Raw genomic sequence first — 23,823 nt, 5'->3', positions numbered from 1 at the left:
CTTCCTAATACACAAAGATGGTGTTAACATTGAATTTTCTTGTTTGGGCATGTTCTCTCAAATAGGGTCTCACATGGCTGACTTGGAACTTACTATGTTGCACAGACTAGCCTCAAACGCATGATGGTCTTTTAGTTTCAGCCACCCAGGGATTAAAGGTGAGCTCTACCATTCTGACTTTACCTATCTTTCCCATTTGTTGTCTCGAAGCGCATGTCTTATTTCCCTACTTGGGGCTGTGTGTCCTTTGGACACACCCAATCCTGTTCTGTCTAGATGTTCTGTTGGTCACCTAGACTAGATATGTAGGTCATCTCCAATATTTTTCAATTTTACATTGTTTTACAACAGATATGTGTGTTTGTGTGCACAGGTGTGTGTATGTGTGTGCTTATGTGTGTGCACATGTCTATGTGTGTCGATGTGTGCGCGCACATGTATGTGTGTGTGTGTGTATGTGAGGGCACGCACATGCACATGCAGGTATACGTGGGACACTTTCCAAGAAGCATGAATACAGAAGTGATTTTTCTGTGTGCTGCCAAGTCTCCCCCTTGAGATCCTATGTTCTATGCCTCCCACTAGGGTTGCTTTGATGCAGGTTTCCCTGTTACCTCCACAGCACTCTGTGCTTTATGTTTGCAACTGTGTCAACCTGACAGATAAGGAATGGTCCTCCTTGTGACTATCATTTTTTTTTATTTCCCTTATAATGAAAGGCTGAGCATCTTTTTATATGGTTAGAGGTCTAATTGACTATTATATTGCTTATAAATCCCTTCTAAAACAGCTTCATGGGAGCATAATTAATATTTTTAAAATATATACAAAGTGGCAATTACGTGTTTATAGATACCCGTATATACAAGTGAAACTGTTCCAGTCAGATAATGAAAGTGTTTATCGCTACTCCCAGTTTCCCTGGGCCCCTCCCCAACCCTCTTCATCCACGACATGTTTGCTGCTTTATGTGTGTACCTTCCTAGGGCTTTATTGGCATGGAACTGTGACAAGTTTTTGATTTTGGTCTGAGATGCGCAGCAGCTCAGTCTTTCCATGTGTGAGCAGTGTACTTTTATGGAATGTTCTGAAATGCATTTCTCCCTTCACCTGTTTATGAATCTGGGGTGGTTTCTCCAACCGTTGCTATGAATGTTCTTGTCAAATCTTCATGTAAACAGAGGGTAATTTGTATACCTTGGAGTGGAATGGCAGACCATATATGTTTTGAAGTGGGTTTCATGTAGCCCAGGCTAGCCTCAAATTCTTTATGTAGCCAAGGATGACCTTGAATTCCTGATCCCTCTGCCCTTCTACCCAAATGAGTGCTAGGGTTACAGATATGTGCCACCATACCTGGATTCGTGGTGTCTGTGTGTGTGTGTGTGTGTGTGTGTGTGTGTGTGTGTGTGTGTAAGGGTTTATTTGGTTTATTCTTCCCAATCACAGTCCATTACGAAAGGAAGTCAGGTAGGTTTCAAACAGAGATCTGGAGTCAGGAATCGAAACAGAGGCCATCGAGGAACACTACTTGCTGCCAGCATACAGCCCTGAGCCATGGCCATACATCATCTGTCTACGTCTTCTTTGGTGACTGCTATGGGCTCTGCATTACAAACATAGATACCCACTCCCTGAGGCCATCTCACCCATCCAGTGAAACATTTGAACCATTAACCTTTGCACTTCTGCTCTATATAGTCTGCCTAAACTGTCTCTTTAAAAAAGAAAAAAATAAAAAAAGATTTATGGAGCTGGAGACATGGCTCAGCGGTTAAGAGCACTGACTGCTCCTCCAGAGGTCCTGAGTTCAATTCCCAGCAACCACATGGCGGCTCACAACCATCTGTAATGAGATCTGATGCTCTCTTTTGGTGCGTCTGAAGACAGCCACAGTGTACTTGTATAATAAAATAAAATAAAAATAAATAAATAAATAAATAAATAAATAAATAAATAGTAAGGGATTTGTTGTATGTGACTGAGTGTTTGCCTGGACATGTGTCGGCCCGTGGAGGTCAGAAGATGGTGTGGGATTCCCTGGAACTGGAGTTGTGATGGTTGTGAGCTGTCATGTGGGTTCTGAGAATCAAACTCAGGACCTCTGGAAGAGCAGTCAGGGCTCTTAACTGCTGAGCCATCTCTCCAGTCCCCAAAAATTGTCTTAAGCATTCCTCTGTGTACATTTGGAATTGTGTGATGCTTGAGTGTTACTTTTACCCCATTTTCTTTTGAGACAGGGTCTCCTGTAGCCTTGTACTCCATATGTACCGGAAGACCCATCTCCTATAGGTCCCCTCCTCCACCTCCCAAGTGGTGGGTGCCAGGCACATACCGCCATATCCAGCTCTTATTTCAACTGTTACGCATGAATTGGGGACTAAGAGAAGAAAATACTGCATTTACCCATGCCTTTTGTTTTTCCACTTTCTTCCTGATATTTTAAGGCTCTCTTTTGTTGAAGGGACGGTAAGGTGGGATCTTTCTTTCTTTGCCACCCAGACAGCCCTTGAGCTTTCAATCCTCCTGCCTCAGCTTTCTTTCTTTATTTTTAAAATTTATTTATTATATATAAGTACACTGTAGCTGTCTTCAGACACACCAGAAGAGGGCATCAGATCTCATTACAGATGGCTGTGAGCCACCATGTGGTTGCTGGAATTTGAACTCAGGACCTCTGGAAGAGCAGTCAATGCTCTTAACCCCTGAGCCATCTCTCCAGCCCTTGTCTCAGCTTTCGAAGTGTTAGGATTACACGCCTGTGCCACACCAGGATCAGACCGTGAAATTTCTATTGCTTTATTTATTATTATCATTATTGTCATTACTACTATTGGGTTTTTGAGACAGGGTCTCTGTTTAACAGAGCTGGCTGTTCTGGAACTCACTCTGTAAACCAGGCTGTAACCGAACTCCCAGAGATCCACCTGCCTCTGCCTCACAAGTGCTGGGATTGAAGGTGTGCACTGCCACTGCCTGGCCAGTGCCCTCTTTCTTTGTTGAGATTTCCTATTTTCTTATTAGATATGTTCTTTACTGCTCACTGCGGCATGTGCTATCAGCTGTTTTATTCGTTGTTGGGTTACAGGTGTGCCACCTACCCAGTTTACATTATTTCCTTCCTCCCCTCCTTTCCCCTCCCTCCCTCCTCCCTCCTTCCCTGTTTCCTGGTCGTGGGGATGAAACCCACAGCCTCTTGAACAGTGGAGGAAGCACCCTACCCTAGATTGTACCCAAGCCCACTGGCTGCTTCCGGTTTCTCTAAGAGCATTCTGTCGGTCAGCATGAACTGACACTTATTTTTGTTTTCCCCCACTCAAGGTTTCTTCTGGTTCTTGGTAAATAAGTGATTTTTAAAAAAACGAAACCTTGTAGGCGGTGGTGGTGCCTTTAGTCTCGGCCTTCAGGAGGCAGAGGCAGGCAGATCTCTGTGAGCGCAAGGTCAGCCTGGTCTACAGGTGGAGGACAGCCAAACTGTTAAACAGAGAAAACCTGTCTGCAAAAACCAAACCAGACCAAACCTGTTTGGTGTATTAGGCTGTGTTAAGCTGTGAGAGTCATTCAACCCTCCAATCTGGCTGGTCTGTCCTCTACCAAAGTGGTAAAAGGTCTGGCTGCTGTTGCCTAGCAGGTCACCTAGGTAGGGAGTCCTCTGAGGGGGGAAAGGAACTTTATTTTTTTTTCTTTTTCTTTTTTTTTTTTCTGGCCCCCATAGGCCTTTCCCACACACTTAGGGGTAAGGTGGTGGGCTCCTTGCCCAATAACCTACCATTTTGATTTGCTAGGCTGGTTCTTCTGGCCCTCTGACTACATAGACTTTTTTTCTCCTTCTTACCCTCTCTCCCTGTTTCTGGGATGGAACTTAGAACCTCAGAAATTCAGTTAACCCCACCTACATACCTGTCAAACAGGTACATAGTCCAGGTTAGCCGTGAACCAGTAGTCATCTGCCTCAGACTCTCAGGTGTTTGTCACATTGTACATGGACATGGAGACTTTTATGGAACTGGGGCCTTTTGGTCTGCGCCCTTAATGATCTACAGGTTCCTCCCACTCCATTCCCTGGATGTTCAAGGATCCGCCCCCAACTGTTGACTTTCCATTTAGGACTCAGTATTTGGTTTTATTTCCCTGTCCTTGTTCAGTATACTATATACTGCATGTGCAGGAGGGTTGGGTAGAAACATCACTCACTCCAGTTTGACTGTGACAGACCTTAGCATACGACATGGTTCCTGACCTTGGAGTTTGTTTCCTGAACCTATGAGTTTGAAAATGAGCCTCCACTCTAACCCCCCTTTTCCAGTTCTAAGGACTGAAAGCAGGGCCTTGTGCACATTAAACAAAGGCCATTTTTTCCTATCAAGCTGCACCCCCTGCCCTTTTACTCTGGTACTCCAAATTACCCACAAGGTCCCATCTCTTCCTGAGCTCTGTTCATTATTTAAAAATAAAACAAATTCTGTTCTCCAGAGGATCGACCAGATTGTTCCCCATTCCAGGAACCTTCATAGGACTGCCTCTCTCCAGAGGTTTTACTCAGGGGTCCTTCTCTTGCTTCCTACACACCTTACTAATCTGAATACCTGGACCGGTTACAGCTAGCTCACTTTTTTGGTCGATGTCCTAATGTCCACCTGGGTGGTTTGATAGGTCTCTTTTCTGGGCTTATCCCTAAGATTCTTTTTGGCCCCAAGATGGGGGCTTTCCTTTCCGTGTGGCCCAGGCTGGCTGGAGCGGAGATCCTCTTGCCCATCTCCAGAGTGAGATGTATCATCTCTGGCGAGCAACCCCCCTCCCGGTTTATACAGCCCAGGCTGGTCTCTGCCTGCTGGGGTAATGGGTGCTCAGGTCTTGAGCTTTGTTTGCACAGAGCAGTTAATTCAGAAACTTTGACCTTTAAGCTCTTTGAGCTTTTGTTTAAAATTTAATTAGTTTTATGTGTGTGAACATTTTGCTTGCATGCATGTCTGAGTACTCTCTGTGGTTCCTGCACAGGTGTCAGGTCCCTTGGGGCTGGAGTTGCTATGGTTGCTGGGAACCTAATCTGGGTCCTTTAACTGTAGAGTCACTTCTCTACCCTCTTAGTCATTTTTATTGCTGAAGTTCCTAGGAGGACTCCTATTCCTGACTGATGTAAGAACTCAGTGTCGTACCGACAACCCAGATGCTAAATTTGGTCCTCTACCTGTATTTTAAGATCCCCATGAACAGCAACTGCTCTTTTAAATTTTCATTTTAGTATTGCTCCACTCAACACGTGTGGAAGTCAGATGACAACCTTTACGTGGGTTCCAGTGATCAAACTCCGACTCTACCCAGAGCAATCTCATCAGACGCCCTGGAAGTCTTGTTACATGAGCACGAAGAGCAGGAAGGAGCAAGGTGGCCATAAGACTAGAGTCTCAAGGTTTTATTGCCTCACATATGTGAGTTCGAAGGATCACACAGCCTTGTAGGGGAGTCAGGCCTTTCTAGGACACTTTATAAATGTTTGAGTCAGTAGACTCCAACGAGATAGAGACATTACCGAGACAGGGTAGGTCCTTCCCAGGAAGTACATGACAAGAGCTTTAAGAATTCTCTAGGAGGGACCACAGCCAACCAGATGCTTCAGTCTTAGGCTAATCACTGGGGCCCGGACCTCCTGAACACCCTACCTGTACCCCAGCACTGCAGTTTTCTAAGCTGGCAAGGAGACAACTTAGTCTGCTGCTCTCTGTGGATAGGACTGAATGCTGTGGCCTTCTGACAGTCTCCTCTGGACACTCAAGCCTGGTCAGTTTTGTGTGACTCAGGTAGGCGTTAGCCCTCTGCTCTGGTCACCTGTTTCCAGGGATATGCTTCTCACAGTGGCCACACACTGCTGTTTTCCTCTATAGGGGCTGGCACCAACTGCCAGTTAGTCAACAAGTAGAGGGTACTATTCTCTACCCCTGGGTGAGGCTGTAGCTACGCTGATGCCTTCAGGGTGACTTAAAGGTGGACACATTCTGTTCACTACAGTGCCAAGGTCTCTAGCCAGCCCCACACGCTGAACGTGAATCAGCGCACTCTACTTCCCTTTCACTCTGACAGAATGCCACGCCTTCCAAGGAGTGGGCCAATTTGATTCTCACTGTAAGAGCTGTGGAGGCTCTGGGGACTCAGGTCTGGGACTGGAAAGAGACTGAACGGAAGCCAGAGCTCACGTGCAGTTTAATTGTGGCAACGGGACAGCATCAAGAGCATTTTTACCAGGTTGGTGTAAAAAGGACACAGTTCAGACATGGTTCTTTACACTGACAGCTGCAGTAAATTCAAAACCCAAGCAGCAATTTGAATCTTGGAAAACAAATACAGTGAGTGCCCGGTGCGGTCCGCAGAGTCTGGTAGGCCCTGCATCATGGGTGCAGCCGGGGGTGCTGGGGACCAAGGGCCATGGGCTACAGTGTCTGCTGGGGTCCTCGTTCCCCGGGAACCAGCCCTCTCCATACCCTGCCCTGCAGTGAGCGGGTACAGGGCTAAGACAAAAAGGGGCTCCAGCCAGCAGCCTTCCCCACATGGCTTTTCCCACTTTAGGGGTTCTGGAATGAGTTAACCCTGGGGTGGGCGGTCTTTCCCAGCAATGCAATAAATATGAGAATTTAATGGAGAAACAACCAGTGTGACAAATGTCACTTGGCAGAAAAGGCTCAGTTTGGCTCTTGCTGGCCTCCACTGACTCTTCACAGACCAGGGTGCCTCCAAGTCAGTGGCTCTGGGAACCCCACTAAGTGGCTGGGACACATGTGATGGTCCTGTTTGTAGCAGCCACCAGGGGAGGGGGTGGTGCTGGGCCACTGGGGCGAGGGGGTCCCACCAGCAGGACCCTCCCCAGTCCCTGCACTCAGGGTGTGGTGGGGATCGGAGCATCTCTGGTGGCGGGTGTGGATCGTGGCTTCATGGTAGGCAGGTCTAGCCCTCCCGTACACTCACTCGAGGCTCAGCCAGGGAGCTGTGGATGATGTTGATGATAGACTCCAGGCCCCTGCCCTCCAGCAGCGTACGGTGGTCACCCTCAATGATGTGCACAGACACCTTCCCATCACACACCTGTAAACATTCAGGTGTCATTCTGTGACTACCAGCAGGCGTCCCACCTGTGGCAGGCAAGCGGACGACACCGCCTCATCTGCTTCACTCACTCACTTACCTGGGACAGGTTGTAATCAGCACCCAAGTCCTCGCCGTAGGTGCCACCTGTCTTGGCCCGCAGCAGGGTCACATTGCCATGGTACTTGGCCTTGGGTTTATACTGCTCAGCGGCTCGAAGCTTGTGGTAGAAGGACACGGCAGCAAAGCTCAGGTCACGGCGGTCCAGGCTCTGGTGGCTTCTAGTGATGAGGTCCACAGCAGCAGCAACCCGGTCCTCCAGGCTCTTCAGTGGTAGCAGGGCCTCTAGCACCTAAAAGCAACAGCTCTGAGCATGTGGGGTGGGATGGGGGGACTACACGGTCTGCCCTGCCTTCACTGGGCAGATGGGTTTCTGAAGAAGCGCTTGGATCTCCCTGCTCCATTTTAAAGGCGCAGAGACCCCAATCCCCCCAGCCTTGCCTTTCCTGCCCTCTCTGGGTGTGTCCAGGCCCACCTTGCTGTGTTCTGCATCAACAAACTGCTTAATGAAGAAGCAAATGGCTTCAGCTTCAGCCTCAGCCTCACAGCCTGGGGTCAGCTTTGCACGGTAGCTCTGTCAGGGAAGGAGAGATTGATGCTGCAAGGGCTAAAGTAACCAGGACCCTCCCAGAAGTGTGTTCAGAGCCAAGACACAGGCGGCAATGCTTAGGACCAGTTGGCCCGGCTCTCACCTGGGTGTACGCCAATACGTAGGTGTGCGAGCCGTCAAACAAGAAGAGGTTGTTGTGGGCGGGGGCTGGGCCCTGCTGGGCCTGCAGCTGGGAGCACATCTCGAAGGCTACACAGGCTCCAAAAGAATACCCAGCTACTCGGTAGGGCCCCTCAGGCTGCACCTGCTTGATGCAATCAATGTAGTAGGCAGCCAGGTTCGGAATGCTGTCCAGGGGGGCCGCTGTAATGACAAACAGAGGACTCAGCCAGCAGTCAGTGAGGAATGGAGGCCCAAGGCAGCATGTACTGCTTCGCCATGTGCACAGTACCTTGGGTGCACTGCAGACCGTAGGTGGGCACACTGAGCTTGGCAGCCAGGCTGTGGAACACAGTGATGGAACCTTCAATGGGGTGCACCAGGAACAGAGGCCGCTCAGAGCTCTGCACTGAGTTGAGTCGTGTTAAGGTAGGGCCCTCGGGGTTCACCAGCAGGATGCTCAGATTCAGCTGGGCCTGCTTCAGGGATGTATCATTCTTGGACTTGGGGGCTGCCAACTCTGTAAAGACAGAGGGTGTAGGGTAGCCTTGGCACATGGGCTCTGGTACACATCCCCTTGTGAGGTCATACACACACAGATTAAGCACACGCCCGGGTGTTCTTTGCAAAAGGGCAGTGCTGCTGCCTACAATACTAGGATGCACTTGTGTCTCTCACAGCCTGCTGCTTGGTACGCACCGGTGTCTGAGCCAGCCTTGGAGGACATTTCCTGAAGCTTCCGCAGTGTGAGTTGCCGTACTTCACGCATGGGTAGCACCAGATCATGTTCACGCTCCAGGATCTGGCGCACTTCTACACCCATGAGCGAGTCCAGGCCGAGGTCTGCCAGCGAGCTGTCCAGGTTAATCCCTGCGAGGTCGCGGATGCCTAACAAAGGGGATGGGTAACTGGTCATTACTGAGAAGGGGACGTGGGAACCAGGTGCATACTGTGGCTCTCCAGCATCACTGCCAATCACCTGGCCTGGCCAGCATTCAGACCACAGAACTCTGTCGTCTGCTTCTACAGACGGGAAAACTAAGGCTCCAAGTCACCTAAGCCAGGAAGGTCCCGGAAGCTGGCTTACCTAGGATGTGTGCCACGGCTTTCACCAGATCCCTCTGGGCTTCACCATCACCATGGACCACAGCTTTCTTCTCAGCCAGCACAAAACTGCTCAGGACTGCGTGGGGCTGATTCAGGAAGAGGTCCAGCACCTCCATGCAGGAGGAGATGCGCTGTGGCAGTGTGCCGCCAATAACTGTGTCATTGGTACCCATCGCTTCCAAGATAATGCCCACGTCACCGATGGCACCCCATTGCACAGCAAGACCTGAGAGCAAGGGAGGCAGCCGGTGAGGTGCTTTGGGGAGTGAGACCACAAGCAGGGGTGGGCTGGACAAAGAGGCCCACCTGGGAGGCCATCGTGCCGGCGCTGTTCGCAAATACGCTCCATGGTAGAGTTGGCGAAGCCGTAGTTGGATTGGCCAGCATTACCACGCCCGCAGCTTACAGAGGAGAAGGCCACAAAGTAGTCCAGCTCAGGACAGGCTTCCCGGGTCGCCCTGTGGGTACTCATGTCAGTCTGATAACTTTCATGTCCGTACCTCCCCAGGGCAGGCCCAGAAGGCCACGGGTGGCACAGTTTCACTTCCCCAGACCCTCAAGTCCAGCAGGGACCAGTATACATTGCAAGCATACATGAAACTCAGAAGAGGGACCAACTGCCTACCTGTCAAGGTTCAGGGTGCCATTGTACTTGGGCTTGTTGACGTCCTGGAAGAGTTCTGGAGTCTGGTTCTCCAGCATGGCATCCCTTAAAACCTAGAAGAAGGGGTTTTAGTGTCTGCTGCAGCTCTGAGGTTCTAACCCCACTTAGCAGCAGCCTGGGTCTCAGGCTCTGGAGGTACGCAGAGCCCTGCATGCTTTTCTCACCATGGCCAGGTTGAAGACACCTCCAACGGGCCCAAGCTTTGTGGCTTCAGCGATGAGAGCACGGGCCCCCTCCAGTGAACTGACATTGCTTGTCGACACTAGCACATGGATGCCCTGGCGCCTCCACTCCCGAACGTGCTTGGCTTGGTAGCCTGTGGGACACAGGGAAATGGGGTTGCACCAGAGGAAAGCAGTGGCCTACAGCCCTCCCAGGACACTTTCCACTGAAGGGAAGCCTACATTACCAACTGCCTCTACTTGCCCACCTGTGCGGATTCCAGATCGGGAAGTTAGCACAAGCCTTTGGGCCCCACGAAGCACAAGCCACCGGGCCAGCTCCAGGCCAAAGCCACCTAGGCCACCAGTGATGATGTAACTCTTATGCTCTGGGCAGAAGGTCTTGGAGATGGCGGAAATCAGGGTGGGCTGAGCCCCTGGCAGCACAGCCTCGGGCTCCTCGTCCCGTATCTGCAGACAAATAGCAGTGGTTCAGCAGCTGTCCCAGGACCGGCGAGACAGCTGGGTGCTGCTATCAAACCTGATGACCCATGGAGGAGAACCAACTCCTGCAAGCTGTCCTCTGGCACCCACACATGCCACTCACAACCATCAAAGTAAGTAAATATAATTAGAAAAAAAATCACTACAAAAGGCGAGACCAGGCTTGGTGCCCGAGGGCCTCACTTTACCTGGACAAGGACTTTGCCAATATGTTTTCCTTGAGCCATGTAGCGGAAGGCGTCCTCCACCTGGGCCTTGGGAAACACTGTACACTTGAGAGGCTTCACAACCCCATCACGGATGCCGGCCTTCAGCAGCTCTGCCACCTCCCGCCAGCTGTCGTTGGCCCCCTCAAAAAGTGCATCCAGCAGGATCCCATGGAAAGTGACGTTCTTCAAGAAGATGGCCATGCCTGCACGCGAGAATCCTGTTCACTGTGGGATGCTCCTGGCCCCAACACCAGCCCCCACCCCTGCTCCTGACTGCGAGTCATACCCAGAGGGTGGTTGTTAGAAAGATCAAATTTGCCGATCTCTAGGAAGCGGCCATGCTGAGCCAGGCACCGCACGCTGGCCTGCAGCTTCTCTTCTGCCAGGGAGTTGAGGACCAGGTCCACCCCTGCGGTGGCAAACAGGTCAGTCGGTCATACTGGGCTCACCCGTACCTCAGTCCTCAGCGCTGGACTGACTATGTGACCCACTCACTCTCAGGCAATGGCCCAGGGGGTATTTACCTTTGCCACCTGTGTGCAGTAACACATGCTGCTCAAACGATGTGTCTCGAGAGTTAGCAAAGCTGGTGTCATCCAGCTGAGGGAATCTGGCCTGGAGGTAAGCTCGCTTCTCAGCGGAGCCTGTCAGTCAAGGGGACCCCAGTAAGTTTGGCCCACAGGGTTCAAGAAGCTCCTTGACTGGGATCGGGAGGGGGTGAGGGCCTTACCCACAGTGGTGAAGACTCGGCAGCCCAGGCTAAGGGCAATGGAAATGGCCGCTTGGCCCACACCGCCGGAGCCTGAGTGAATGAGCACAGTTTCCCCGCGCTGAATACGACCACGCACTACTAAGGAGTAGTAGGCGGTGGTGTAGACAACAGGCACAGAGGCCGCCTCCTCCAGGGTCCTGAGGGAACAGAGCACAGGATCAATTCAGCCTGGCCACCAACTAAGATCACATAACCCCCAACTGCAGCCAGCCACTCACCAGCTAGAGGGTACATCCCAGAGGAAGTCGGGTGATAACAGGACTGAGGTGGCCAGGCCTTCTGCGGGTACCAGCCCCATCACACGCCGGCCGCACTTATCACGGCCCGAGAACTCCATGCCAAGCATGCAGTCCCGGCTGGCCCATTTACCTGTGTGCAGACAGAGGGAGGCTCCTGTTAGCCCAGACCCTAGGACAGGTTGTCAGGGGAGCAGGATGCAAGTGCAGCCCCTGGTGCTGGGAACCCTCTCTTCCCCAGGAGCCGGGCAGGACTCCTCCTCACTGGGCTGCTACAGTACAGGCACCTTCTCTACTCCCAGCAACCCAATCATAAGCCCCCGTCCTGGTTGGCACCTGGAATGGCATCAGGGGACAGCTTGCCCGTGGCCAGCATGATATCTCGGAAGTTCAGTGAGGCATAGTAGACAGTGCAGAGCTGTGCTCCTGAGCTCGAGGGCGGCTGCATGTGTTTCAGGGGAGAAGAGACCCAGCGGATGGAGGCAAGGTCCCCTCGGGTAAGGACGTTTACAAAGGCATGTGCGGTCTGCTCCTCGGGCTTATCTGAGGGGAAAGAAAGCACGGATGCCACAGGGGCCTACCTGGCCAGCTCCTTGTTCCCCCACCTCCTCACAAGCCTATTAAGTATATAGGGCATCGACAGGCTCACCCTGCTCTAACTGGAAGTGACGGAAGGCACCCCAGGCACCGTCCCGGTACACGTTCATCACCAGATCACTCTCTAGCACCTTCTGTAGCTCTGAAGAGCCAGGGTCCAGCTTGGGGACGTGAGATGTGCTGCTGAGGTTGGACAGCAGGATACACCTGTGGGGGCAAAGTGGGTAAGGATACCAAGAATGGAGGGGGTGAGGGAGGAAGGGTAGGCACCTCTCAGGGCCTTTCCTACCGAATCCGGTGTCCACCTGGCTCTTTTCGGAGACAGTTCACCAAGCCCACCACACCTGAGGTGGGGCAGTTCATGGCTGTTAGCCACACAGGCTGGGAGGAGGATGTGGCCAGAATGCTCTGCAGGATAAAGTAGGGTCAGCCTCTAGGGTGATCATACGTCAGGGGAAGCCAAGGTACCCAGCCCCAGAGCCTGACCTTCAGAGAGTCCACCCACTGGAAGCTGGTATCCTCCACAGGCAGGAAGATGGGCTTGTCCTGTGGGCTGAGACGGCGGCACAGGAACAGCGCAGTACCGTAGAATGACTTTTTAAGGCCCACCAGGTGCAGTGCCTTCCTTGAGAACAGGCTCTCCCACTCTTCCTATGTGTATGAAGTCTTATAAGTACTGAACTGGCAGAACCATACCCAGCCCTTACCTGCCCTGCATGCCCAGGAGCAGTACCTGGCTTAAGAGGCTGGGCCCAGGCTGCACCTCAGAGGGGAGGCAGGCCAGGGTCTCCCCAAGGGCATGTCCTTTGAGCACTGTGTGCATTAGCAGGAAGCCACCTTCCTTGAGGGCAGCTACCATGTTGTCCAGGGCCAGGGCTGGATCCCCCAGGGTGGCTAACGCACAGTTGCACACCACAAGGTCAAGAGCACCCAGGTTGGTGGGAGCAGGATCAGAAGGGTCCCACTGGCCCTGTGCTACATCATGCTGCTGCAGCTTGGTCTGAACATCCTTCAGGGCCTGGGGGTGCCGGTCGGTGGCTGTATACTCCAGTTGCAGCATAGGCTGGGTGTTGAGCAGTGCTGAGATGTGGGAATACAAGTGGCCTTCTCCAGCCAGCACCTGGTGTGGGAGAGCATCTTAGATCTGTTGTTTCTAGGAGGCAGAAAACCCTGGGGCCTGGGTGAGCCTCTCCGTGCTGCTCATGCTCAGTTTTGAGGCACTGCTGGCCGGGAGGCTCTTCCAGTGTTCTCCTCTACTCTCCTGCGGAGACTGTCTGCGACATCCCAGGTTAGAGCTCAGAGCATCCCAGGGTTCTTTCCCAGAGGCCTTCCTTCTGATAGCTCATCCCTTGGACTGGTAGCAGTGAAAAGTTCCCCACAATCTTTTAGGGTGGAACAAACCAAAGCACAAAGGCCATAGAAAGCTGCTACATCATGGCTGCCTGCCTTGGGCTCGGGTCTGAGATTGCCCTGGATCCACGCACATGGCCTGTCTACCTTCCCAGCACTCACCTCCACCACCTTCATCTTGAAAGTAGACAAGTTCTCCAGGGCTGTGTCTATGCAGGCCTTGAGGGCCTGGGAGTTAAGGAGGCCACTGATCAGAGGGTCTTCTGGCAGCAGGAGCCTCTCTCGAGCCAGTACCTCACCTAACTCCAGCTGCAGGTTCCCGTTGAGCTGCAGCTGGCAGGCAGCGGCCAAGAGTCGAGGCAGCCCATGCTGGGGAGGGTCCTCTAGCCCAGGCACTGTCATCTTCAGCCCTTGCTGGGTGGCCTTGGTTTGCAGAGCCTTTGCCAGACCTGGGAGGGACAAAAAAAGGCCTACGTTCTCTCTCTACGGCCTCCAGCCTACTGCCAGGGCCTGCTTCCTAGTGTGTCCACAGGACAAGCCCACAGCAACGGGAAGAGCGGAAACTCAATAGGAAGGATGCAGCAGTGCCGTGCTACCCATGGAAGGTAGGCTGTGCTCTCACCAACCCTGAGCTCCCCGCCATCCAGGCCTTGTCTCGGGAGTTTCAAAGCTAAGACTGAGGAAGAGGGAAGGTTTGGATCCTCACCTTTGCACAGCTGCAGCTCTTTCTGCAGGATAGCACTCTCAGACAGGCACTCAGGCTCCACGTAGGGTGTGAAGAGAAACTTCTCCAGGGTGGGGACCAGCTGTTCCTGCTGCCGCCGTGAGGTTGCTGTTGTCTGTAGTCTCGAAATGTAGACACCCCCAGAGACGGTCACGCCCAGACAGCGGCTCGTGGTCACGTCAGCCACTATGGAGACACACTGGTCAGTGTAGGCAATGCTCAGCCCAGGACAAGTGGACAGAGCGAGGGCCAGAGCTACCTTGAGTGTCTCCCTCCAGCATGTACACCTTCTGCAGGTGGGTTGCAGGGTCAATATAGATGGCAGTCACACGGGTGGGTAGCTGCAGACTCTGCTTGCTGAAGCCCAGGATGGATATCTGCAGCATTGTGTCCATGAAGGTCACCCAGTTGTCTTTCCAGAGCAGCTTGCCTTGCTCACCTACAGTAGGGGGGCTGCTCAGCACACAAGGCCTCACCTGCTCCAGGGCCTCTACTCCCTTCCTCCGTCTTCCCTGTCCCCGAGCAAGACATGGCCCAGGAGTGACAATGGCTCCTGGTCATCATGCTCACTGACTCGGGGATTGCTCCTGCCCACCTTCGAGGGTGGCCTCATAGACGCCCTGGAAATGAGGGCCATAGTCATAGCCACGTAGCCGCAGCTCCTTGTATACTTCTCCCTGTGTCAAGCGGGAGACGGACTCGGACTCAGCGGGGATCGGGACTTCTGGGTGGTCGAATAACTTGGAGTCAGGGTCTTCCCACTGGTACACTTTCCCTGTAGGAGGCAGGGCAACAGGAGGGTCTGAGCATGGGGCAGGCTAGGAGCTGAGGTCCTCAGCCACACAGGCCCAGCCAGGTCCTACTCACCGCTCACTATCAGGTTGCCACTGTCAGACACCTCAAATGCATGGGAGGCCTCTAGCAGCCGCACCTCCAGAGGCACGGTTCCTGCAGAGAGAAAAGAAGGTTAGAGCGGAGTAGTCACAACCACCTCACCGGCCCCCACTGAAGGGCCTCTTACCTGTCCTGGGCAGGATGGTGGCCTGATGAAATGTCACGTTCTCAAACACCACAGGGGTCTCTTCTAGGGACAAGCTCAGGCTTCGAGCCAGTGTCTTCCACACCAGGTACAGGTAGCCAGTGCCAGGGAAGAGGACACGGCCGTCAATGCAGTGGTCGACCAGGTAGTGGTCAGGTGACTCGGAACTGGCGTCTGTAAGGACAATGCCTCAGCACGGGCCCACAGGCCTGGGAAGGAACCCACTGACCACGGAGCCTGGCTCACCAATGTTGTAGACTGTAGCTGAGGAGGAGCTGGAACCGTTGGGGAAGTCTTCAGCAACTGGGACATCCCAAGTCTGACTGTGGTCCCACTTGATGTGAGGGGAGATGAGAGGAGTCCCTCGGGGAACCGGGAACTCCACAGGTGGGAACAAGGCATTAGGGTTGATGTCGATGCTGGTGACAAACAAGTTAAGTGACACACCTGTCCCTGAGAGTCTGTGGCCCTACTTTTGCTCTAAGACCCCAAGATGGCCAAGATGAGGACCGAGGGCCAGTACTGAGCTAGGCCACAGCAACCCCTCTCATGGGGGGTGGTGGTGTGGGCCTGCACACGAGCAGCAGACAGAAAGGAGACCTACCCTGTGAGGTGCACCTTGCCGAGGTTGGTGAGGAAGAACTCCAAGTTATCTTTATGGTCCCTCTTCATCAAGGGGATGATGGTGCAGCTAGGCTTCACGCCTCGCTTCAGGACAGCCTACACATACAAAGGAGAGCTAGGCTCCGACCCCTTCCGTGCCACACTTGCCTTCACCAGTGACTGGCAGGCTGATGTGCCCCATCCCAGGCGGACCAGTGCTCACCTGCAACAGTGCATGGGGTGCAATCTCCAGCACCACGGCGTGCTCGGGGACGTGCCACAGTGCTTCCTGGAAGAGCACAGGGCTCACCAGGTTGTTGACGTTGTACTCAGCAGAAGATGTGCGGGCCAGGCTGCTCTGCCACTGGGCCTCAGGGATAGAGGTGCTGAGCCAGCGTGCTGAGCGTGGCCGTGGCTCCCGGATCACCTGCACACAGACGCTTGGTTAGCGAGTGAGGTCAAGTCACCGTGCCCTGGGGTCCAAGCACATGGCCAGGTACTCACCTTCTTGAGAGCCTGCAGCAGCGTGGGGGCAATTCCTTCCATGAAGTAGGAGTGGAAGGCCAGGCCACCTGTTCGCACCTCCTTGGCAAACACGCCCTCTTGCTTTAGCTGCTCCACAAATTCATTCACTGCAGCCTGCAGGCATCAAGGCCAGTGGTCAGGGGGCCTGGACTGGCTTTCCCTGGTCAGGGACACAGTCCACCCAGAGGGCCTGTGACAAGTGTAGCTCACCAGCTGGGCCCTTCAGAACTTGGTGGACACAGACTGAGAAGGCCTTGCCTCCTAGGCAGGGCCAGGGCAAAATTGCAGGGAACAGAAGTCCTGCTATGATTGCAGGGCCTACCTGAGGTCCAGAGATGGTCACAGTGTCCTCAGAGTTGTGGCAGGCAGGCACCACACCAGGAGGGCAGCGTTGTTTACATTCTTCCCAGGACAAACCTATAAGCAGAGAGGCTGGCCTCAGAGCCGGCCCGAACTCAGCCCATCCTCCTGGACCATGAGCACTACTTAGGGCCAATGGTGTTGGGATGCCAAGAGTCGACCTTCCAGGGCACCTTTACTCCCTCCCTGCTGTTTCTGATCTCAAGAGAGGTGTCATTATGGAGGGAGTGTAGGAAAGGAGCCGGACCTCAGAAATGACACCTAAGTGGTGTAGGGGGTAAGCAGCTGAGAAGCTGGGCAATGAACACCTAGGGTTGGTAAGTAGCTCTCCTCAGCTCCTGGACCCTCATCTGATGTGTATGGTGTTTCCTGCCTTGCTCGGGCCTGTGGGGTCAGAACTGAAGCCTCCTATAAAGATAACCTGAGCAGAGTGACCTCTCCCTTTGCAACCCCATGTCTCACAACAAAGCAACTGATTCTTCTGGAGGACCCAGGACAGAAACCCCTTCCAAGAAGATCCTGGTGCCTAATGAGGTCGGGGGCCCTTGGGAGGATACCTACCAACAGCTGCCATGGATCCAGCCGGAAGGTTGGCATCCTTAATGCACTGGCCTCTCCAGTAGGCTGCAAGCACAGCCTCTCTCTGGGAGAGACAGCCATCTGCATAGCCACAGGCAACCTCTCCCAAGGAGTGCCCAATGATGCCATCAGGTTTCAGCCCCATAGACGTCAGCAGGTCGATGAGGGCAATCTGCGAAGTGGGGACATAAGCCATGTCACGTAGCCCCTAGATCACTAGCCTGACCATCCCTCACAGTAAAGCTGAGCACACCAAGCACACCAACCCTCTCTCAGGGTCCTCTGAGAAGACCCTGCTCCTCCTCAGGTGTACCTATTTAAGGCTCTGCCTACACACCAGTCGGGGCCAGGACTACGTGACTCTGGTGCGGAGTGTCCCGGGGTCCGAGTACCACGCAGGTGGCATACCTGGATGGCGGTGAGGCTCACAAAGGAATGCACGATGTCATCAAAGGTGTGCTCATCAGTGCTCATCAGCAGGTCTGACACTTTGACTCCCAAGGACTTCAGAGCCTCATCAGAGCGCAGGATGGACTCACGGAAACTGTCCAGGCGCATAAGGCTCAGCCCCATTCCACGCCACTGTGTGCCCATCCCTGTACCAGAAAGCTTATCAGGGCCATAGCATGGCCAACCTCCAGCCTCACCCTCAAGAAAAGGGACCGACTCCCCTCCTCCTTTGGGGCCAGCCTGGGAACATGGGAGCAGCTCACCTGAGCAGATGAACCAGAGTGGGCGCTGGCTGGCAGGCACTTGCTGCACTTCCTGGACATGGCCCTCAACACCTAACACAGTGTAACCTCTGAAGGGCATGGCTGCTGTAGGGGTTGCTGCAATGTCATTGAGCATGCTCACAAAGGCCAAGTCCTGACTGTGCTGGCGGCCCTGTTCCAGCAGGCCCTGCACTGCCTCCATGGTCCGTCCACTGGCATGCAGCAAATGCGGTAGGGCAGCATGTGGGGCAGGTGCTGGGGCCTGCTGTGTGTTGGGCTGGAGGATGACGTGAACATTGGCACCTCCGAAGCCAAACGAGTTGATGCCCACGATGCCACCACGAACAGGCAGGGGCCTATCGACCACCTGCAGCCGCCCATCAAGAAGTGCTGGGATTTCAGGGTTGGGGTTGTGGAAATACAGGTTGGGGGCCCAAACCCCATTTTCCAGGGATAACAGCACCTGTAGACAGAACACATGGTTACTGGGCAGCTGTCCCCACCAAGCGTGGCCACCTACCTCCCCAGAGCCCATAAGCTGTGTATGGTACTGGGCACCAAGACCCTTGTCTTCTCTGGCCTTGCCACCAGTGGTCCAGGGTGCATGGTGCCCAAGTCAAGGGGCAGTAGGCCTGAGCGCACAAACTCTGAAGCCAGGCCCAGAAGCCCCAACAGATAGGTCATCCAGACAACCGCACCCCTCCCAGCATAGAAACAAGCTGAAGGTGCCTACACGTGCAGGGTCACCCAGGGAAAGAGCACCCAGATCAGACACTGGGTCACTCCTCCCTTCTCATCTCAGAATGGGGCATTCTGCTAGACCTGGCTGCCTAGATACTTCCTCAGAACTGCACCTGCCCTTTATGCAGCCAAGTGTTTCCTTCAGCCAGAAGCTATGTAAGTCAGCACACCAACCACAGGGAATGTGCCATGCCCCAGTCTCCCTGCCATTTCAGCCATGGTACAGCCAAAGGGCTAGTTGGTGGGCAGGCAGGAGCCCCGGGGTAGGTCAAGTGGTGGTCACAGTACAGAGCTATCTACATCACTCTTGACTCAGAGCCCTCAGCCTGCTCACCTTGGTCAGGGCTGCAAGCCCCGAGGCAGGCTCAGGGTGTCCCATGTTGGATTTGGTGGAGCCAATTAACAAAGGGCTCTGGCGGAAAGCACACAGGGACCGAGTAATGCCGTTCAGTTCCTGGGGGTCCCCCACCTGCAGGGGACAGAGTAGGTTAAGGCTGCAGCCAGGTCCCTCTAGTGAGGATAGAGGAGTCGCAGGTATGGGCTGGAAAGGGCTTTCACCTTGGTGCCCGTGCCATGGGCTTCAATATATTCAAGAGACTCGGGGGCCACACCACCCGGCTGATATAGAGAACGGATGAGTTGTTCCTGGGCTTCTCCAGAGGGGAATGTCACGCCTACGGAGATGGGTAATGGTACAGTACGGTGTCAAGCCCTGTGCGCTCCACGTCCCCATTCCCCATGCTCTTTCCCTCCATGCCCACCTTGCTCCTTGCAGCCATCTGTGTTCGTCCCGGCATTCAGAATAGTGGCATAGACTCGCCGAGCCAAGGACTTCTTAATCAGCAGAACTGCCACGACAGCCTCAGCACGGCAATACCCGTTCCCTAGAGTAGATCAACACCTCAGCTAGGTGCTCTGGTGTGATGGGGTGTGTGCTATGAGTCTATACATGCACATGTCCTCCCTTCCCCCCCCACCAGGAGCCCAGATGCCACTCAGGGTACAGGCTGGAGCCCTGCAAAGTAGAGCCTAACGATCCCTACCCAGGCCAACCTTACCTGAATCATCAAAGGATCTGCAGGTGCCATCGGGGCTGAGCATGCCTAGCTTCATGAACTGCACAGAGGTGTTAGGCTTTAGCAGCAGGTTGATCCCGCCCACAATGGCAGCAGGGCATTCCCCACTGCGGATAGCCTGATAGGCATTCTGTAGTGCCAGTAGGCTAGAGGAGCAGGCTGTGTCCAGGGCAATGCTGGGTCCTGTGGACAAGGTCATAAAGTGGGTGTGGGTACCCTTGGGCAGATGCTGTCCCACACCCCCCGCCTCCCGGGCCTTGAGTACCCCACTCAGTGAAGGCTTGAGTACCCAGGAATAAGGAAGTCTGAGTCTGAAAGGGTTGTCTAGGTGAATGCATATACAGCTGGGTCGTGCCCAGAGCTGGGCTGCCCACCCACCTTTGAAGTCGAAGAAGAAAGAGAGCCGGTTGGCCATCATTGCTCGTTGGCAGCCCACCATGCTGTAGCCCACAAGAGTCTCGGGATCTCTGCTCAGGGCCTCCGATGCCTCGGAACCACTCACACCCACCCAGACACCAGTGTTTGTTCCTCGGAGTGAGGCCGGGTTGATACCTGCCAGGGGCAGCAATAACCACATGGGTTTGGGTCAGAGGGGTACCATCGGGGCCACAGTGGACCTCTAAGGTCTGGGTCAGAGCTGCAACCATAGGAGGCCATAGTTAAGACAGAGGACAGCATTGTCTGAAGGCAACTCCCTCAGGCTCTGGTGTTACTGGTGGGTCTCGAGAGGCCGCTGGCCAATGAGTTCTCTAGTGCCAAGGGCAGCCTGCCCTGGGACAGGCTGTGATAAGGAGATACAGGAAGACAAAGACCAAGTGTCCAAGCTGGGAAAGCAGAGGACAGTGGGTAACCCCCTGGGAGCTGTGCCCAGCCTCTGATAGAGCCTGGGCAGCCAGACAGGCCCAAGGTGAGGACCTTCATTTTCACCACCGAGGTTACCAGGATCCTGCATCCCCTGGTCTTCTACTCTACCCCAGGGCAGTTATACATCAAGCTGTTTATCAAGTACAGGGTTAATTAGCATTTACCAACCTGAAGCTCACCCCCGCCACACCAACCCACACTGGCTGCCCACTATGGGGCCTTCTATCCCTGGGGACACGTCCATGACCCAAGCAGCAGGATCCAGAGTGAGAGACAGCCAGTGGGACTGGGTTGTTGCCAAAGCTGAGGCTGAGCCCCTGCAGAGCTACCTGCTGTAAGCCCTGCCCTCAGTCCAAGAACAACCAGACGTCGGGGAGTGAAGTAACTGGGGTAACAGGGCGCGCCTGGGACACTAAGTGTGTGGTTGTGAAACCCATGCCCTGCTCAGGGCCCCCGCCTCCTGAGCCACTGGCCCTATGTCAGGGTTGGGGACATAGCTAGAGGGACCCATGCCATCCATGCCTGTCTCTGAGCTCTTGACATCTCAGAGCCAAGAAGGTATCATTGTTGTGTTTCCTTTTCCTGGACTGGGGATGATGATGTTCCCAGGTCCTTGTGCACACTAGGCAAGTGCTCTCCCACTGAACTACGTCCCCAGCCCTCATGACAGTAAGTCCTACAAAGGGCAATAATAATACCCCAATGACCCACCTCCGTCCACAATAGCTTCATAGCTGACTTCCAGCAGCAGCCGGAGCTGCGGGTCCATTGTGTGTGCCTGCTTGGGGTGGACCCCAAAAAAGGAGGCGTCGAACTTGGACAGATCCTTCAGCTTTCCAGACCGCTTAGGCAACCCATAGAGCCCTGTGGAACATCACAGTCTGAGGCCAGGGAACCAACCTCTCCTGGAGGAAGGTTCCCAGAAAGTGACCCAGCCTCACTGCTAATGAGCCCCAAAACAGCCACATGTGGGTGACCCAAAGCAAAACCTGTAGGAGCAGGAAGTGAGGCTGGCGACCACCCCCTGGTAACCCCGACCTGACTGGGAGACCCTCTGCCTACTCCCAGGCTGGCCAGGCCAGCCCAGTGCTGACTCACACCTGCCCATCAGGTAGAGCTAGCTGCTCTATGGCACTGTTAGAATCCACTGGGTGTGAGCGTCATCTTAGACACTATCCGCCAGCTCAGGGCAGAGGTTACAGATGGGAGATCCAAAGGGCCAGTCCTCTTCTACAGCCCACCTTCTTCTACAAGTCACCTGTCCCTTCTCATTCTAACCGGTTCACAACCTCACAGCTCTACAGGGAGTTCACTGTCTCTAGAAGCATCTTGGGTGAGACTCTCAGTCTGTCCTGCTGCCTGATCCCGAGGGGACACTCACCAGCCTTCCACCTCCTGTCATCGTCTGTGACCATGTCCACACCGCCAATGAGGTTGGCCCAGAACTCCTGCAGGTTCTCTGACTCGGGCAATTTCCCGGACATACCGGCTATCACCACCTCCTCCATGGCTCTTCTCTGTGGGGGAAGGTAGGTAGCCTGGTGGGCCTTCCTCATGGAGTCATTCCCAGCTACAGTCACCTGAATCCACAGGTAGCACACCTCACAGCCAGGCCCTGACTTTCTGAGAGCAAAGGGCTCAGAAAGCCCCCCAGTGGTGGAAACTAGCAGGACCCAGCTATAATCAATGGATGAGCCCGGGTGCTCGGGTTCCCTTGCACGGATAGCTACTTCTGAGGTTTTTAATCCCTTCCAGACACATGACCTGGCCTGACCCTACCATGCCTTGCTAGTTACCTGGGACCATATGATCTCCAGTTGCCTACTGGGTGCTCCATCCCAATCATAAGGAACTTGCAAACAGAAGTGGGGCTTCAAGAAGCAGGGTCTGGGGCACTCTCACCTCAAGCCACGGGGAAGCCAACGCTTCCCTTTCATGATGAGGGTGGAGACTGACTGCCCTGCAGGGCCAGCCAGAACGCCAGGCATGGTAAGGACCCAGAGAGAACAGGCCCGACTACTTAGTGCTCAGGCCTAGCAGGGCTGAGGCAAACCGATCCCCTGCCAACGGATCCTTTCAGCAAGATCCGACCTAGAGTACCACTCCTAACTAGGTGCGGATCCGGGACAGGAGAAGCCTCTCGCCATTTGGTCAAACACCTTGTAACCTGGCTGAGGCAGCTGAAGGGTTTGATAGATCCTCTGGTCCCTAAGGCACTTGCCCAGGGCAGTTCAGGCCTTGCAGCCGTAGTCCAACGAGAAGGCTTCCGCGCCACCCAGCCGGTGAGGCCTGGATGGTCTGATGACTTCCGCTGAGGCCCCTGGGGCCTCGTGCGCTCCCAGACCCACATCTGGCCTCTCCAAACTGGAGCCCGGGTACCACCGCGGCCTCCTGTGCCCTGCCAAAGCCTCCGGATGAGAGTGGAGGCCCCGGCCCCATCCACGAGGCACCCAGCCTCCTGCACCGGGCTGGCGCGGCGCCCACGTGACAGCGGCCCGCCGCGCTGGCTCTCCGCACACCCCTCCCGCGCCCCTCTCGGCCGGACCGCGGCGCACAGCCGGGTGGTTGGCTGTCGGAGGGGCGCGGCGGCGCTTTTGTGAGCGCAGGGCTGTTGAGGATGGGCGCCCGCCTGTCCTCCCACTGGAGCCGCGGCACCCAGACACCGGCCTGCCATCCCGGAACCCCGAACGCAGCGGCGTACCTGTCTGGGATCCGGAGGCAGACGACAAGCGAGGAGCGCGGCAGGCGAACTGGACGGGACGCTGCTGCCGTCTCTCTGGCTCCCTCTAGGCCGCGCCGGCGCTATTTAAACCGCGGCCATCCCCGCGCGGCCACGCCACATGGGCTGACAGCTTGGCTGCGCCGCCCAGGCCAATGAGCGTCGGGGCTGCGCCCCGGGACCCGGCGCGCCGCCGCCGGTGGGGTGATGCCCGCGCGCGCCGCCCCCAGCCGGGACCCTGCACAGGCGCGCGCTGGAGCACAAGGAACGCGCAGCCCCCGCCCGCTTCCGTCCCCGCCCCCGGCCTCGCGCGGGCCACGCGGGGCTCATCCCGACGCCCTCATCTCTGTCCTTTCTCTCACCCCCCCCACCCCCACGGCCGGGGCCAGGTGTGCACTGTGCGCGCGCAGTGTGGGTCGGGCGTGCTTGGTCACACT

General features: G+C 54.8%; 1 protein-coding gene across 1 annotated transcript; it reads right to left on the bottom strand.

The window, feature by feature from the left end:
- Positions 1-5,398: 5,398 nt before the first annotated feature.
- Fasn (fatty acid synthase) lies at positions 5,399-23,501 on the bottom strand. Its single transcript, XM_032913583.1, has 43 exons — positions 23,369-23,501; positions 22,049-22,184; positions 21,379-21,531; positions 20,182-20,355; positions 19,786-19,986; positions 19,489-19,611; positions 19,286-19,401; positions 19,062-19,196; positions 17,987-18,449; positions 17,682-17,869; positions 17,256-17,445; positions 16,657-16,751; positions 16,314-16,448; positions 16,033-16,236; positions 15,811-15,926; positions 15,453-15,625; positions 15,189-15,380; positions 15,035-15,115; positions 14,763-14,942; positions 14,427-14,606; positions 14,150-14,353; positions 13,606-13,892; positions 12,827-13,213; positions 12,580-12,744; positions 12,383-12,501; positions 12,146-12,300; positions 11,833-12,039; positions 11,479-11,629; positions 11,219-11,397; positions 11,013-11,132; positions 10,775-10,897; positions 10,468-10,691; positions 10,045-10,246; positions 9,779-9,930; positions 9,576-9,667; positions 9,257-9,408; positions 8,931-9,176; positions 8,543-8,731; positions 8,136-8,363; positions 7,827-8,047; positions 7,610-7,708; positions 7,175-7,426; positions 5,399-7,074 (listed from the first exon to the last, which is right to left on the bottom strand). The coding sequence occupies exons 2-43, from the start codon at positions 22,173-22,175 to the stop codon at positions 6,937-6,939; spliced, it is 7,518 nt and encodes a 2,505-aa protein (XP_032769474.1). The 5' UTR covers positions 22,176-22,184; positions 23,369-23,501; the 3' UTR covers positions 5,399-6,936.
- Between the last annotated feature and the right edge of the window lie 322 nt (positions 23,502-23,823).

Source organism: Rattus rattus, chromosome 9 (genome assembly GCF_011064425.1).
Source record: "Rattus rattus isolate New Zealand chromosome 9, Rrattus_CSIRO_v1, whole genome shotgun sequence".
Lineage (NCBI taxonomy): Eukaryota > Metazoa > Chordata > Mammalia > Rodentia > Muridae > Rattus > Rattus rattus.
The sequence above is the reverse complement of the archived record's forward strand: the minus strand, read 5'-3'. Positions and strand labels throughout refer to the sequence as shown.